This window comes from Epinephelus fuscoguttatus, linkage group LG23 (assembly GCF_011397635.1).
Source record: "Epinephelus fuscoguttatus linkage group LG23, E.fuscoguttatus.final_Chr_v1".
Taxonomy (NCBI): Eukaryota; Metazoa; Chordata; class Actinopteri; order Perciformes; family Serranidae; genus Epinephelus; species Epinephelus fuscoguttatus.
In genome coordinates this window covers 28315674-28332682 of record NC_064774.1, presented here as the reverse complement: position 1 = coordinate 28332682, position 17009 = coordinate 28315674, and the positions used below count along the sequence as shown (strand labels likewise).

Sequence of the window (17009 nt, the reverse complement as noted above, 5' to 3'; positions counted from 1 at the left end):
TTTCAAGATAGACACCCAAGATTAGTGCCACCAATTCAGTATCTGACCACATGTCTCCCCTTTCCTTCCCGAGACAGGATGTTAGATAAAGGCCAGAAAAGTGTTTTTGCAGAATATTATGATGTCACAGTGAAGGTGACCTTTGACCTTTTAGATATAAAATGTCATCATTTTTATCTTATGAGAAGTGTGTGATGTTTTGTCATGATTACCATATGACTTCTTGACTAAAGGCCAAAAACATGTTTTGTGAGGTCACAGTGACCTTGACCTTCTACCACCAATATCTAATCAATTCATTTGTGAGTTCAAGTGGACGTTTGTGCCAAATTTGGAAAAATTCCCCAAATACATTTTTGAGATACGGCATTTACGACATGAGAGGGACACAAGGTCACAGTGACCTTTGACCACCAAATTCTAATCAGGTTATCTTTGACTCAAAGTGGATGTTTGTGTCAAATTTGTAGATATCCCCTCAAGCTGTTATATCTCATTCACAAGAATACAACGTACATACGAACGAATGTCAACTGGAAAATATAATGCCTAGGGCCATGGCTATCACCAGCTCCGTGGCATAAAAAAGCCATTACTGGAATTTTACCTTGAGTCGTGACCTCCGTAGCACGTTCTGACCCTTCTGTTAGCAAGGTAAGAGCCAGCTCTATTTTATACACAAGCGCCACAAAGTATTGCCTCATTTGTGACATTCACAACAGGGCACACCGACGTTTCAAGCCAAAACCTCTGTTTTCCCTGTCCACATTTTAACACTTAAACCATTTGAGTTCACCCTAGATTGGAGTTTTTCAAGAGGTTGGTTTTTAGTGACCTAAAATGTAGTTTGCATGTGGACAAAAAGCCAAAGTGCATTAAAAGCTGTTCACAAAAATACCCATATCCATGCGGGCAACGCCCAAGTCTAATTCATCCAGTCGTATACTCTATCCTTCTAAAACATGCATTTTCGCTAAAATTCTACAATTTCAAACCACAGTAAGCGAAAATGTGAGGTAGCGAAAAGTACTGAGCATACGAGAAGGGGAAGTGAGAGGGGATGACATGAAACAAGGGTCTCAAGCCTGGAATTGAACCTATGGCCACTGTAGCAAGGACATAGATTTTGTACATGGGATGCCTGCTCTAATTGGTGAGCTACTGAGTTCCATGTTTAGACACAGTTTTGCATCTGTGACTTAGAAGGTAAGATACTGAACCCTCACTTGCTCCTGATGGCTGTTCCATCAGTGTGTGAGGGTGTGTGAATGGTTACTGAGTAGTAGGTGGCACCACGTATGGTAGCCTTGTCCACCAGTGTGTGAATGTGTATGAATGGGTGAATGTGACAAGTGGTGTAAAAGCACTTTGAGTGGTCAGGAGACTAGAACAGCGCTACGCAATTGCAGTCTATTTACATTCACCATTTAACATGGGCCGTGATGAGTTCAATTCATAAGAATGTTCCCCCTTTTTTGGATTCTCCGTTCACCGTGGACGTGTGCAAGAAAAAGTTTTGCTCAGGAAGTGTAATGAGGTGAGTAATTGATATACAAAGGGTCATATTGTGGGTGAAGCATTCCTTTAAATATTGTCTACATTCAGATTAAAATAAATGAGCTCTAGCTGAATTTGAATTGGATTCATAATAAAAAAAACAAAAGCATCAGTGAGGCTGCCCCAGTTGACACTTTCATACAAATAACCATTTCCAACACAATCAGTTGAAACCATCAATTTATTAACAGTCAAATCTATAAAGATACATTATGCACATGCATAGGCATGATTTCCCTTTACTGTAATTCAAGAGACATGATCTGGTAGGTCAGACCAGATCCTCCGTGTGTCTGCCAGCATCTGTTTGTACAGAGCACAGGTGATCTGCATACAATGGATCACATGAAGTATTAATGCTGCAGCAGTACCGTGCCAGAGAAAACACACGTTGGTGCTTTGAAAGATAATTCTTAATTTTGTTGCTAATGTTGAAGGATTTCCTGCTGTTCTGCACTCTCTGGTGACACACCTGCAATTAGCATCATCACCACAAGGAGGCAGTCAGCAGTATTTACACTCAATCCAATATGATGTGAACACAACACGGACCTTTTACACTGGGTTTCATCCTTTTTAAGGCTGATTATGACTGTTATAATAATACCTGCAACTATGTACTGTACACTGCCTGAGAACGACCCCAACCCACATTCTTTATACAAGAAGTTAACAAGTAGAGAGGAAAATTGAAATAAACAGTTTGAAATCTTCTGACCTGTGCTGTGACCTGACCTGTTATCTCCATTACTGATGCTGCTGCATCGACAGGCTGTAGGAAATATGGGTCACTTCAACTTCCTACTGAAAATATATTGTTCAAGTGAGCATCAGCTGCATTTAAACTTCAGGGTTTCGATTGATTCAACTAGACAACTTTTTTTTCCCTATAGTTGCTATAACAACTACTTTCTTGTGTTTGTCAATTCACATTGACAGTTCTATAGCTGTAAATCATTATCTCAAATATAAATGCACGTTTGTTCAGCTCAGATTGAAAACTCCCACTTTATGTGAATGCAGCACAAATCAAGTCACGTTCATATTGCTCCCTTCATTAGCAGCAGCTGTTATGACACAAACTTTACATGACACCTCATACAGTAAACCACTCATGAATGGAAAAAAAACAAAACACTTTGAATAATATGAATATAAACCAATGCAAATTGTACAATTAAGAAAAAAAAAAAAAGAGAAGAAATTTGTTGCAAAAAAAAAGGTTCAATCTACCTGGATTGTGATGCTGGTCATGAACAATTCTACATCAACCTGGAGCAATGAGTCAGTTCCTATAAATGTGAAGATGTCTGCACACTACAATGAAATAACAGTCCCAACAAACTGAAATGAATCACATCAATGGCACACTGGTAGCAATGTCTAAAAAAAATTCAATACTATCTGACATAACTAATAATCAATACAATGTCCATACAATACAAAATTGAAGAAAACAAGTAGTCTTATTTCCACATGGTTAGACGGTGTTTTAATGGCTTACAGCAGCATCACTACATCGGTACACTTAGTAACTAAACAGCAGCTGCCAGCTGTTCTCGGAAATTAGATTAACTTTAAGTAAAGCTACTTCTTGTATTGAGCCAAGAGTTGCATCATGTCTCAGTGCCAGCCTGGGGTCATGTCAGTAGAAGAATGTGGTCATACTCATATAACCTGTTATCATAAACTCTGGCATCCATTTCCTGTCAGTTACTGCTATCCTTTGACCTCATAATGACTGCGTTAGCATGCACACTAATATTCCACTATTACTGCGAAAATGACAATATTCTGAATTTAATATGGGTCTTGTAAACAGCATTTCTGTTTGGACATTTAGAATTCTAGATGGAGAATCTTCAAATTAAGATGTAGGATTATGCCGGGATTCTTCTCAGCTGAGGTTTATACCGCAATTTGCGACACAAAGCCTCTTCCTTGTTCCTCGTCAGCTCTGTGTGTACACAAACCAACTAGCCAACAGTTTCCCACACTGTGGTAGACATGCATGCCCAAAAGAAAAGCTCACATTTCTGGTCAAAAGGAGAAACACGTCTACTTTTACACACAATGAAAGACTTGGTTATCAACAGGTTTTTGGAAATGTGCAAATATTATAACATCAACCTTTTAAAAAAGCTGGTTGAAGGAATGAAAGCTTGCCAAACAAGTCTGCCACCAATGGAAACCAGTGTATGGCTGCATGCAAATGGGAGTCTTACAGGAATATTCATTTTCATAAGCCATGTATTGGCTCAGTAGGAATATTGTCTTCTTCAGAATGAAGGCAAATACCGGAATATTTTGTGCATGTAAACACAGTCAGTGTCACATAACAACAGTCTGTCGTGATGGGCTTTGAGCTCAGGAAAAGAAATGTAGCTCTGTCTTCTGACCAGCAGATGGCAGCAGGAGCCTTGATGCTGCAGAGACACAAGAGAGACTGCAAGGTAATTTGCAAATCGTCCCATGAGCACAGACAAATTAGAAAACAATGGGGGACAAACATGTAAAAGATCCCCCACCTCTGCTACACAGGAGACGAGACACAAACGGCACAGATGTTTTGCATCCTTTTGTCGTTGTTTTACACGTTTGTGGTAATTTTGTATCTTTTGGTGGTGATTTAGGGCTTCTTCGCAGTCATCTGTGTGTCTCCATGGTAATTTGATTGACTTTACAACAAGAAATGTTACTTCAAACAGAGGCTCTGGGTCAGAGGCCCCCAGGCTGCTTGGACCCCTGAGCCTGTGCCCAGTTTGACCGTTCATTGATCCATACATGCTCATGAGGGCAGGTCATTTACAGTACAATATTACAAACAATGTTTTTGCATGTTCTAGTTCTCTAACATTGAACTATTTCTTTAGAAAATACAAAATAATCCTGGGAAGAAAAATACATCAAAAATATCTAATGTAATGAATCTATCAAGTAATCATTCAAGCCATCAATCAAATAAAAAAAATATAAAGGATAATTTCCTAAATCTACTTACAACAAACCTAAATGGAACATAAATAAACCTAAAAATGTAGAAACACAGTCAACATAGAAAGTCCAACATGATCAACCCTATAGGAGCTGCACAGAGAGGAAATCTTTCCCAGCAGGTTAGCAGCAGGTAACAGAACCAGCAGTTGTCAGAGTACCATACATCATTTCCCTTGTTCCGACTTTCAAAGGGAACCTTATCAGTCGTTTATGACCAATACCACCTCATGAGCTGTTTCACAGCGTCATCCAGGGTGCTTGGTTGTCAAGGCTGGTATGCCATAACAAACACACACACACACACACACACACACACACACACACACACACACAGAGTACCTGACGAATGGACAAAAAACGAGGTTGTCCAGAAGGGAGAAACTGCAGAAAAACACATCTATCATATTCCCCCCTCCAAGTGTGTGTGTGAAAATATTCTACAGTGTCTACGCAGTGCTATATGTAAGCTTGACTAGACCAGAGCTCTGAGAGGGAAGGACAGGGCGGCCCCGATCGACAGGCCCAGGGCTAAGAAGAAAGTCATGAGGGCTCCTGCAGTCTCTGCATCCTTGGGCTCCACCAATCTGATGAGAGAGCAAGAGAGAGCAGGCAATCAGCTGTGAAGTATTTAGTCAAGGACCACACTGGTGCTTTTGTCAAGTCTGGGCTAGTGTTTGTGTTAAAGTTACGTAATGTTGCCATGGGGATCCAACTAGAACAAGGAGTGATTTTGAACGCACCTTGTTGGTGCGTTCAAGGACACTCTGTGATTCAAAGGTCCGCTGCTGCATCACGTGGTATTCATGAGCTGGTTTTTTTAAGGGTTATAATCCTTATGATTTTAATAACATTAAACCCCCCTTTTTGATCACATTGTGCAATTACCTCTCTCTACAGGAGTTTTTATTGTTGGTGGCGGAGTCTGCCATAACCACACAGGATTCAAATGGTTTGTTTTAATTCTTTTCTCACTGATATTAGCATCACTGTTTATTAGTGACTGTCTAATGCAGCTGTCAATCATGTCGATCATGGCACGTGAATTGTGATCAAACTGTCAAACTAGGAAGCCCTGATCAAATATGAATAAAGATTCTGTTACTGCATTGTGTGTTTCTCACCTCAAATGTTTTCAGATAATATTTTAGTGTACTGTTAAGCGGTAAAATGAGGCCCTGCCACCAGCCAGTGGCGGAGCAAACATTTTGACTGTTTTCTACATGGCAGCCAGGTCACAAACTTTCTCATTTTACAGCTAAACAGTACACTAAAGTATGTTTCTGAAAACATCAGAGGCCTGAAACAGGCAATGCAGTAGCAGAATCGTGACTGCAGTACGTGGGCAGTGATTGGACAGCTGTGTTAGAGACTCCTCAGCTCTGATTGGTTGTTTTCCTTCAGCCGTGGTGGATTCTAGAAAATGTCATTGGAAGAGGAACATGATATTTTCAGATCATCAGCAGTTATTTTTTATAAAAGTTACCAACTGTAGCTTAAAGTTACAGTTATGATTATTAATTCTTCTACAATGAGATTTTTAGGCAACTGCCCTGCATTTATTTACCTATTCTAATCAGTAACCTTTTTAATATTGTTGTCATTTTGTGATTTTGGCTGATTTGAATAGTTTTTATTTAAAAAATTTCCATGAATTTTTCCACTGAATGAGACAGCATGAATCATGGTTTATATACCTGTATGACACAGCACAATACTGCCATTTGTTTACAACTGGTAGAGTTTATTGACCTTAACTGGTATGACGGCAAAGTGCTGCTGGTGCTGTCTGATTGGTGGCTTTCTCTCTCAGGTAAGATTTTAATCTACCATATTTAATGCAGGTGCTGTTTGACTAAGACCTTTATCGGGCATTGTTAATTTGTCTCCAACCAAACCACAGCAGCTGTTATGATTATGTAATCTGCAGCTGGATGTAAAAATATAACAACCACGTATAATGATAGGTGGGACAGTGCAAAATTCAACTGCAACCAAACACAATATAATAAAACAGCTCTGTAATCTGTTTGAAAGCTATTGATGTCCTACAGTTGTCATTGTGGAGCGACACTGACACGGGTCTTTATCTCATCATATGATGCAGAGATAAACTTGTTTGGACTCACTGTGGCGCGTAGGACATGGAAAGGCAGACGAAGTAGCCGCTGGACACAGAGAAGAGAGCCATGATAATAGCGAAAGCAACATCATTGCCGAAGTAGACAGGAAGGAAGTAGCGGCTCTGGACGTTACAGAGCATCAGCAAAGGGACGAAGATCACCCTGCAGACAACCAGCACCGGGAACAGACGGGACTCCTTTGATGGCTGCAGAGGAGACGGGGATGATGAAAAAAAATTAATGACGATAGATGGAAAGAGGCAGAGTGTGTAGAAGCCATATTTTAAATCCTAAATATCAAAACCTGTTCAAAATGATCAGGACAACCCTAATGAGCATGAGAGCGGTTCTGACGGTTTGAGACTGCATCTATAAACCTCTCACATTACCTAACAATCTGAGCCGAAGATCTGTACCAACCGACATCTCAGACTGGATTTCTCCTCTGATTGTCAAGAGAGGCGAATCGGGGATAAACTGGCTCAAACCTGCTGTAGTCTGAGCCCAGCTTAAGCCATAACAATACTGTGTGTACAATAGGAAATAATGTAATTTAATACCACCACTTTAATACCATGGAACTCATTCAATTATATCAAACAAGAACAGAAATCACTCTCTGAGCACAACTAGGAGACATCACAAGGCTGAGAACCACCGTGGCAGATCATTTCAATTTCCCTTTTTTCCACAGAAGCAATGTGCTGATGTCATTTATATAGAGCTGCAGAAATCCAAACCCACACTGTACTGTGTTCGCAAAAATCAATTCTGCCACTGAATTTAGAAACGCTTTATGAAGTTGATACAAAAACTGTATCATCAGCAGTAACATCAGCTGTTACTGTATCAGCTTTATACAAACCAACTTCCAACAGTTGGTTCTCTTTACCAATTATCTCTATGGGGAAATGATTCTATCAGATGCTCACCCAACGTAACACGGTGGTGATGGTCCGGCCCAACCAGTCGTGGATGTTGAAAATCAGGAAGCAGCACACTGAGATAAAGAAGCGCTCTGAGGAATGAATAGACAGCAAAAGAAAAATGAGACAGGAGGATTTCACAATCACTCTTCAACACATATCCAGATATTCAGTAAGCGTATGTTGAATGCAGCAAAGATTTAATCCAATCATGAAATGGAACTGACGCTGAGGTCATACCCCATTTTCCTGGGAACGAGGTCCTGACATCTGCAGTAACGGCAGGGAAGACAGACAGAGTGACTGTGAACACAAACGTCACGCAGAACGCCATCACCCAGATCTAAAAATTAAAGAAGAGAGAAAACTCTTTAATTAAGACACAGAACATGTGATTTTCTCGTGTAAACAGATGGAACTATCTTAGTGAGCGTTAGATCATAACATCAAACCACTGGGTTCACCTTCTTAAAGACCTCTATAACCGAGGCCTTGGCTTCTCCCTTCTCGACCTGCTCTGCTGACAGAAAGGCCTGCTTGTGCCCGTCTGGGCAGGGGTCCACCTCAGTCTCAGCTGCGCTGCTGTCCTTAGTCGTGCTGCTGCTCACTGTGCCGTTAGCATGGCCGTTCAGCTTGCCATTCTCCACTGTGCTGCTCTCTGCAATTTGAATATATTCATATTACTTCCACTGTTTTATTTCCATAAAATACATAACAAATATGATTGTCCACAATGTACACGAAAGGAATATTTCAAACATGACATCTGATTAGGTCAATTATTTGAGTAAAGTTTTTTAGCAATTATACAAAGCCCCCCCGCCCCCCCAAAAAAGAGTCAGAGTCTGTGTGGGCCTGTTTGAGTCTAACAGGCTCTGTCTTTGTCTGGACACTGCCAGGACTCTAATTGGATAAACAGAGGGTCAGCTCACTTAACGAGATAATGTTCCACTGAATTGATTCGATTCAACCAGAGTCAGTGGAAAAGCAAACAGATGTTCTGTCACTGTCGGACAAATATTTGATGATCTCAGTTCTACCGGTGTTAAAGAGTTTCAAAGTTGGTGCCAACACAGAGATTAATTACATAAATTCCAATGGAGTGAAGAAGAGTTTGTTGAAGCCAAAAAACCCACCTTTCAGCAACTCGTCCGTGGTGTCTGCATCGTACTTGCTGCTTTTGTTTAGATAATGTTGGGCAAACTCCTGCATGGGAACACCAGACAACACAAATTAGGCCTTACAGCTGAAATACAAGTGGAAAAAAAACACATGCTTTATACTGTTTGGTAAAAACCTCTGTAGACGTAGACCTGACAAATATGGAGTTCAAAAAATTGTATTTCTCTTGACTAACTCTGATAAAAGTGAGTAAATTTTCATATAATTATTGCCATTCTCTCGACCGAATTACACCCGCCAACAGTATCACTGCACAGAAGGAAATGAAATCTATTCATGGGTGAGAGGCTTGCGTGACAGCGCGTCATCCTTGGCTGAGCTGGTTAGGTGAGCTAGCAGTAGATTCACATTTCCTTCTGCTCTGTGATACGGTTGGCGGGCACAGTTTGTTTTGAAACAAAAAAATAGTTCCACATAAAACTGCTCACAACAAGGTCTTTGGATTATCTTTAGTTACTCGGCCATGATTTCTGGAAAGAGACATTGCTGTTGAGTTTTTCAAATTATTTTTTGGGGCTTTGAGCACCACAAACTGAGTGCCATCTAGTTCCACTGTATTGAAAAGAAGGCAGACATCTCTATGGCTGATATCTCCAACACTCTGCAACTCTCTTCAAAACAATCTAGACTGATAGATAGCACCGCAGGGAAGAGGAAACATATGTATTTTTGGTTTGGGGGTGAACGGTCCCTTTAAATAGCCTAATTTTGTGTATACTGATCTCATGTTTAAGGGGTCAGCAAAGACGTGAAACTCTAGTTTAAGTGAGGCTCAGTGGAATATGGGTAATGTAGTCATGCAGAGCTAGGAGTCAACTGACCAGGCGGGGCAGCAGCAGGTAGCTGAAGAGTGTGACCAGCGTCCCCACACATGGCGTGATAAAGTAACCCAACGCTGCAGTCTCAGAGTCTGCATCACCTGAGTCAGAACACACACTGATTAGGAATTCTGGGAGAGAGACCTGTCAGATAAAGGAAAACACTCTTCAAAACATGAGCTGCGTCTTTGAAATGGAACAGAGTGTGTTTTGTGGCATCATGCTGATTTGACTTGCTCCACATCCACTTTGAATGTCCTCTGTTACTAGGCAATGGGGGATTAGGCACCCGTTTGAGTTCTGTGTGTATGTGGGTGGCTCACTGGCTATGGCTAGGAGCATGGCGATGGCAGCGAAGGTCCCGGCGAGGCCCTGGCCACTCATGAAGATGGCGCTGTACTTCTGAGGCAGCTGACCCACCAGGCCAAACAGACTGCCCTGCAGCACGGCACCGAACGCTGGGGGGAAAGAATCACAAGTACTCTCAACCTCTCTTTCTTTGATGCTTTTACTCACACACACACACACACACACACACACACACACACACTCAAACACAGTCACACCGACTGACTTACAGTTGATGAACCAGATAGTAGCCATGGTGACAGAGAAGAAACGGTCTTCGTCCATGGGCACTTTGACCAGCACTGCTGTGAGGATGAAGAGCAGCAGGATAAAAACCAAGCTACCTGCGATGCGCACTGCCTCCGATATCCTGCAACAGGAAACACTCACATCAAACATTTCACCAAGAAGACACTCAAAATTGGATAAGATACACATCCCTGTGTGTATGGAGAAACAACTTCATGTCTTGTAAAGCTTTGACACATTGCCCAGTAGAAATATTGACCTCCTGTTACACTACATTAGCCTCTAACCCTGTCACTGACCTCTGGTAGAGGAAGGAGTTGAGCAGGGTGAACACCAGCAGGGGCAGCTGGGACAGCAGGGTCATCCAGTTGTTGAAGTAGTACTCCTTGCGGACCACCACTGTGCCGTTGCTCCATTCTGTTGTGTTTAGGCGACCTTGGAAATACTGCAAAAACGAAGGAAACGAGACAAATGTTGAAGTAACACTATTAAATTATCCTGCACATATATCATATCTTTACTTGCAAACACATACATTATTAACCAACGCTGGAAACTGAGTCACTTTTTTACAGCGTCACCTTCTCTTCAAATTTACAAGTAAAATAAAGTCAAGGAAGAGTCTCAGTATCAACAACTTCCAACATCTTAGCATTTTTAAGACTTTTTAAAAAGATGAATTCGATGCCTTTTAAGATTTTGTAAAGATCCACAAGAACCCTGTCTAATGTTTGTGTCTTTCAGCTCACTGTTTTGGTTTTACAGCCCACAACTTTACTGTCTTGGCTCATTCTCACTGCTCTTAACAACCCTGTTTACAGGCACAGATTAAATAAAACAGTGCTGATAAATCAACTGTATACTTTATGTCCAGCACTTAACAGCAGAGAGGCGTTAGCATCTCGCTGGTGAACACAGTGGAGCATGTAGCAGCTAAAGAGCCAGACATTCCCCACATTCATCGTTGGTGGGAACCCAAACATGTGGATCACATGTTCACATGTTCTCTGAAGGTGATCCACGAGTCATATGATAGACTGTGTGGATTTAACAGCCTAAACCCAGACTGCATAACACATCAACAGATCAACTAAACCACTTGCTTCAAAATACAAATTTGACTAATCCAGTCCACGTACGTTACATACTATAGTTTTTCTAGACATTTCTTTGAAGTATATAAACAGCTTATTGTCCATAGGACCACTATCATCCATCCAGCATGTGATTCTTTAAGAGGTTTAAGTAGTGAACCACAGGACCAACATTTTTCACTGTGCAGCTTTTATGCAGATCAGACAGAGAATGTGATGAGATAGTACCATCTTATTGACTGAGTCTATTGGTTTATGTCATAAAATATTTAAGCAGGAGATGCAGATAATGTTTTAGCTCCACTGTCTTTGGGGGATTAAGTAATTGCCGTGTTTTTACCAATGAGGCAGTCATGAAGAAGTTCCATGGTAGCAACGTTCCCAGGCCCAGAATGAAGAAACAGATCCCCACCAAGCAGCCCCTGTAGATGGAGGTAAAGGTGTTACTGAGGAAGGGTTTACAGTATACAACAAGGATGCCGCAACACTGGCCATTTAATATTCACATTGTGTAATAACCTCTATGTACAGTATTTTTCCCAAACTGCAATCATACGCCATGAGCTGCTTTTTGTAATATGATCCCAGTGATATCAGCCTCACTGCTTACTGATCACAGTCTCTTACAGCTCTAACAGGGCTGTGATAAGTTACTGCTGATGCAAAGTCAACAAATCCTTCTGCTGCTGCTTCACATTAAAGCATCCGACTGGTGACCAACAGGGCGGACTTTAATGTTTAGCAGCAGACGCAAGAAATACAGTGTATTTAAATTGTTACGTTACTGCCTGTCAGCAACACAACCCTTTCAAAAGCAGCACAGAAACTGTGGTCGAGAACAAACACCTCTGAGGGACTGTGGTCGAGAGCAGATAGTAGGAAGTGAGAGTTTCCATCGAGGTCTAACTCACCGGTCCTGAGGAGCATCTGTCCGTCCCTTCATTCTAATGTAGGAAGTTCGGGTGAAACTGCAAGGGCAACAGGAGAGAACAAAGGTCAGCTCCATCTTCAAAAATAACAGAGTGAGTAGTTTGTGGTCTGAACGCTCCCCAGCAAAGAATGCACTACTTATAGATGCAGAAATCCACTGACATTCCGGCAACAGGCTGCGAGAAATGCTCCAGTACAGAGGCTAGATACATGTCTAGGAATTAATATTATTGACGTTGCATAAACCTTTAGGTATTAGAAATAACTAAAACCTTTAACAACTTATTGTTTAATGTGACTAAGCCAATGAGTGTATGGGCCCCAATGACCTGACCAAGTGCAGTTTCAAAAACTTTCCATTGAGGTTTTGGCACTGGGACCAGCACCCTGGGGCTGGGAACACATTCTGTCCCTCTTTAATGTGTAGTCCACTCCCTACATACACACAGTGGGACGTAAAAGGTATTGACGTACTCACTCCCAAAGCTATTTCTCTACTCACAGTACAGCCACTGGCAGTACACCGTATGGCTGCATCACTTGTTTTGACTTGTTGAGGCTGGACAAATATTAGAGCTGCTGGACTCACGTTTATCCCACTTTGGGAGTCTGCACTAGTTCCTAAAATACAGCTTGGAAACACGCAACAAATTTTTCACAACTTTTGTCAAACAGTGGAAACAAAAAATGAATCCGTTGGTGTTTTGCAGCTGTGGAGGAGGCAGTGGCCTGACTATTTTTTCCGCTGACTCCACTATTTTTTGCCTGAAGGTTTTTTGGTTGACATTGTTTGTCAGCGTTTAGTCTACTTCCCCTAACGAATCAATGGACACCTCCTTCTGCCTTCAAACAAAAACAGGTGTGTCACAGACATTAACTGTAAGACTACACCATTCAGTTGTTTCCTCCCTTCACGTCCTTCATTTTCCACGGATCACAGGGTTCGTGCACAATGTTGCCACCTTTGATGACTAACTTAAATTAAAGCCCGTTTTCTCCCCGGTGAGATGGTTGGCTGCATCTCAGTGAGACCGGATATGATTTTCAAAGCCTGCCAGCCAGTAAATCAGCTCGGTCAAAAGTCATTACAGTCTAACTAGAAAGCAACAGTGTTAAAGGCAGCTGAGCAGAACTAATTAGAGTGAGCTAGTAAATCATACACTAGTGATGTGGACACGCAGGATGAAAAACATGTAGGTGTGTTTAATTTCATCAAACACAACAGACTCCCACGGTCACAGACAGTTACTGTGCATGGCTACAATTCAATTAAACCTGACTGCCTGCTGCTTCAAAGCTCTCCTAATTTGCTCCTCTGACTAAAATGAGGCTGTGTTGTGGACAAAAACCCTTTGCTTATATCTTAACTGATAGAAACCAGTCAGACTACTGGCAGTGGTCTGGTTTCTGTGTATTTATAACACAGATACACAGATACATATACTCTTCAGATGCCTATCCACTTCAAATCCAGCAGCTCTTAAGAGATGTTCACAGAGAAACTTTACTGTGGGGACTTTCACTCCTAATTATGGGTGTTGTCAGCATATTGAGTAGGTGAGAGAATACCACTCCTATGCAGACACTGCTTGTTTAGCTTGAGGATTCCTAAGAAGGCACTTAGGCGGGAGATGAGAAAGTGTGGAGAATGAACATCAGCCAAAACACAGGGCTGAAAATGATTTGCTCTGGTCCCAGCAACACCATAACACTGCTTGGGTTTGTTTCTTTTCATTTAGGAGGAACCGTCATTCATCTCCAGACAGCTAACTACTTACTGTAGATTCGATTTTACCTCGTCCACTTTAATTTACATTTTCCAATAAGCATCACTTTTAGTAACTGAACAACATACATCCAAGCACAAACACACACTCAGCTTTTTCTTGTCAGTGGCACAATCGATCAATGTCTTCCTGTGGGCGTATCCACTGATGGTACACAAAATGCTATGATGCTGGAGAATAACATCCAGAGTGCAGAAAAGATTTGAAACTAATCTCTCTAAGTCAACAGCATAATTTGAGAATCAGTCCGGAAAACAAACATGTTCAGACGAGGGTATGGGAGTTGTTAAAGATGTTATGGGAAAACTAGTAAATCCAGCTATTGTTCATTAAAGGACCAGTGTATAAGACTCATAATATTAAGTGGGATTTAGTGGTGAAGACTGCAGACGTGCCAAATGACGTGTACTGCCAGTTAGGATTCCTTCAGTGTTCATTGTTCAGGAGGTTTTTACTGGAATATGAATCATCCAGAGGTCTCCTCCTCTCCAAAACAAACAAACCTGCTGATTTCAACCAGTAAACACACCAAATAACGCAATTTCACGCTACAAATCAGTGTTTCTCCGATGCAGTTCAGCACATCGAGGACAGGCTGCGAGCCCAGCACCTGCTAACGTAGGCTCACCTTTTTTCTCTGATATCTTAAGATCAGGATGTTCAGTTTTTTTTTTTTTTAACCAGTAGGTCTCATCCTCTCCAAAACAAACGTTACTGTATTTCAAACTGGGAAAAACACTGAATAAAGCCATTTCATGTTAAAAAAATCTGCTTTTTCAGATACAAAACTACACACGGCCCCTATCTAGAGCTAGTGTTAGTTGTGTCCATCCTGGGCTTCTGTAGAATATGATGGTGCAACATGGTGGTCTCCATGGACAAGGACCTGCTCCCTATGTAGATATCAGTGGCTCATTTTAAGGTAACGAAAACACGATTCGTATTTTCAGGTGGTTATACACGAAAGAAAACATACTTATAATATCCTATTCTATTTCTGCCAATATATCCCCGTAAATCCTACACACTGGACCTTTAAGTAGACATGGTCAAGGAAGGTTAAAAGAAATAATTACAATCCATGAGAACACATCTAAATCTCTAGACTTCAGTTTAGGAACTACTAGGTTTCCTCACTTTGCTTATTAGTAACCCTTATCAAGTTGTCAGTGAAACCCTAGGGGGTGTCTGTGTCTCACTACTGAGTCATAAGAGATTACTGGTCCTTACAGTAAACCCTAGTCACAGTAAGCACATGTGTTCACCTGAGGCAGGGGCCATGATGCCATTAACAACGGGAACACAGACAAACTGTACGATATAAGTCTTTAACCAGGTTAAGATTAAGTGCATGAAGTACAACTCACAATGCAGGTCTAGACAGGTGCAGCGGTGTGTTCAATACAGTTATTTAATTGCCTTACTCAACAGTGTACTGTAACAGGGAGCTTAATGAGCAGCACAGACCCAACACAGGCTGATACATGACTTAATATGAGCAGCTAAATCCTTTAATAAAGAGGAATATACTAACTATAATTGTGTGTTTAGGACATGGCTACATTGACGACACCTGTTCCGCTCTGCTGAGAAGCAGAAAAAGCGCCACAGATACACTAATAGTAGTAAATTAAACTAGTTAGGCTATATCACACGAATACTGGTATTAAGAGGTATTTTAGTTAAACGACGTGATGGTGTGTAGTTTACAGTCGGTCTGGTGTCTAAATTTCAACCAGAGAGACGAGCGAGAGAGACATAACCGTATGTCGTCGCATCTCCGAGTCGACAGTAAGTAACCTGCTCTTTCTCACAAGATGACGGAAATAGCATTTTTTTTTATAAAACACAGCGTTGCCAGTGTCACACAACACTACCTCCTGTTAACATAACGTTGGAGCAGCTGGCTAATGTGACAGACAGACTCACCTTGGGAGAAACTGTTGGTCTTGTCACTGTGTTTTCATAATGTTCCCACGGTGAATTCAAGCATTTGTGATATCCAGCCGCTCCGAGATGTCTCAACAGGACACAAATTAACAGCTATATACGTTCGTCGGCCATACACGTGGCGGGAATGTACAAATGGCCACGGTGGTTAATACACCACCTCGGTGGGCTGTTTTTTTTTTTTTTTTTTTTTTTTTACGTAGCGTCTAACGTCATAGGCGCAAAGCTACAAGAAGCTACAGCAGTAGCAGCAGCTTACAGCAGCTTCCCCCAAAACCTGCAGAGTACTTCCGGTGTCGTGTTAAATATTGTAACCCCGCCAGTTTGTCTTTTGTCTTCGCGGGCATTTGACAGCAAGCTGGTGGCCAGTACTGTGTCCCATTTATTTAGGTCTAGACGGGGGGAACAGGTTTTATAAATGGTACACATTTAATAGTCTGTGTCACATTTTGTTACACCAAGTATTAGGCTTTTGCTTTTTAGGGTCATACTAACTTTGTTAAACCTACCAAATGCCTGATGGATAAACGTATATAGGGTAATGTTTATACTAAATATGAAGTTTCAGCCATAACTTGATGTGTCAAAACATTATTTTGTAAATGAAATGGTTTATGAGCTGCATCTCAGCTTCGCACTGGTGTAAAGAAGCTAAGTGTATTTATAGTTTTGAGGTACTTTACTTAAGTATTTTCAATATTTAACCAAAGAGTGGGATTCAACTCTATCATCCCTCTTCTACTACTACTACTACTATTATTATTATTATTATTATTATTATTATTATTATTGTTGCAAAATTTTTTGATGTATTTTTCAAATTACTTTGTTTTTCCCCTCTGTATGCATTTTTAAGTTTATTATTATTATTTCTACTGTTATTATCATTATTATTGTCATCATTATGGTGACTTTTCCAACACAATTCTTTCTGTTCTTTTTTTAATCGCTGTGATTTTTTTCCCCTCTCTTTGTTTATTATTATCATTACATTATTAGTACAATTATTATGATTACAGATTACAGAAAAACTGTTTTCAAAACCATACAA

The 17009-nt window shown here is 40.9% G+C and overlaps 1 protein-coding gene across 2 annotated transcripts; it reads right to left on the bottom strand.

Annotated features, from left to right (window-relative positions):
* Positions 1–1724: 1724 nt before the first annotated feature.
* On the bottom strand, positions 1725–16149 carry LOC125883514 (equilibrative nucleoside transporter 2). 2 transcript variants are annotated; one of them, XR_007448565.1, is made up of 14 exons: positions 15938–16149; positions 12203–12259; positions 11632–11713; positions 10497–10642; positions 10179–10318; positions 9924–10058; positions 9604–9701; positions 8737–8806; positions 8065–8258; positions 7841–7943; positions 7607–7692; positions 6681–6880; positions 4086–5138; positions 1725–3983 (listed from the first exon to the last, which is right to left on the bottom strand). XR_007448565.1 is itself a non-coding variant. In XM_049567831.1 (13 exons), exons 2-13 carry the CDS (start codon positions 12232–12234, stop codon positions 5027–5029), a joined length of 1398 nt encoding a protein of 465 aa, XP_049423788.1. In that variant the 5' UTR covers positions 12235–12259; positions 15938–16149; the 3' UTR covers positions 1725–5026. The 2 variants fall into 2 exon arrangements, 1 of the variants encoding a protein (XP_049423788.1); XM_049567831.1 differs by having other exon boundaries at positions 1725–5138.
* Positions 16150–17009: the final 860 nt, after the last annotated feature.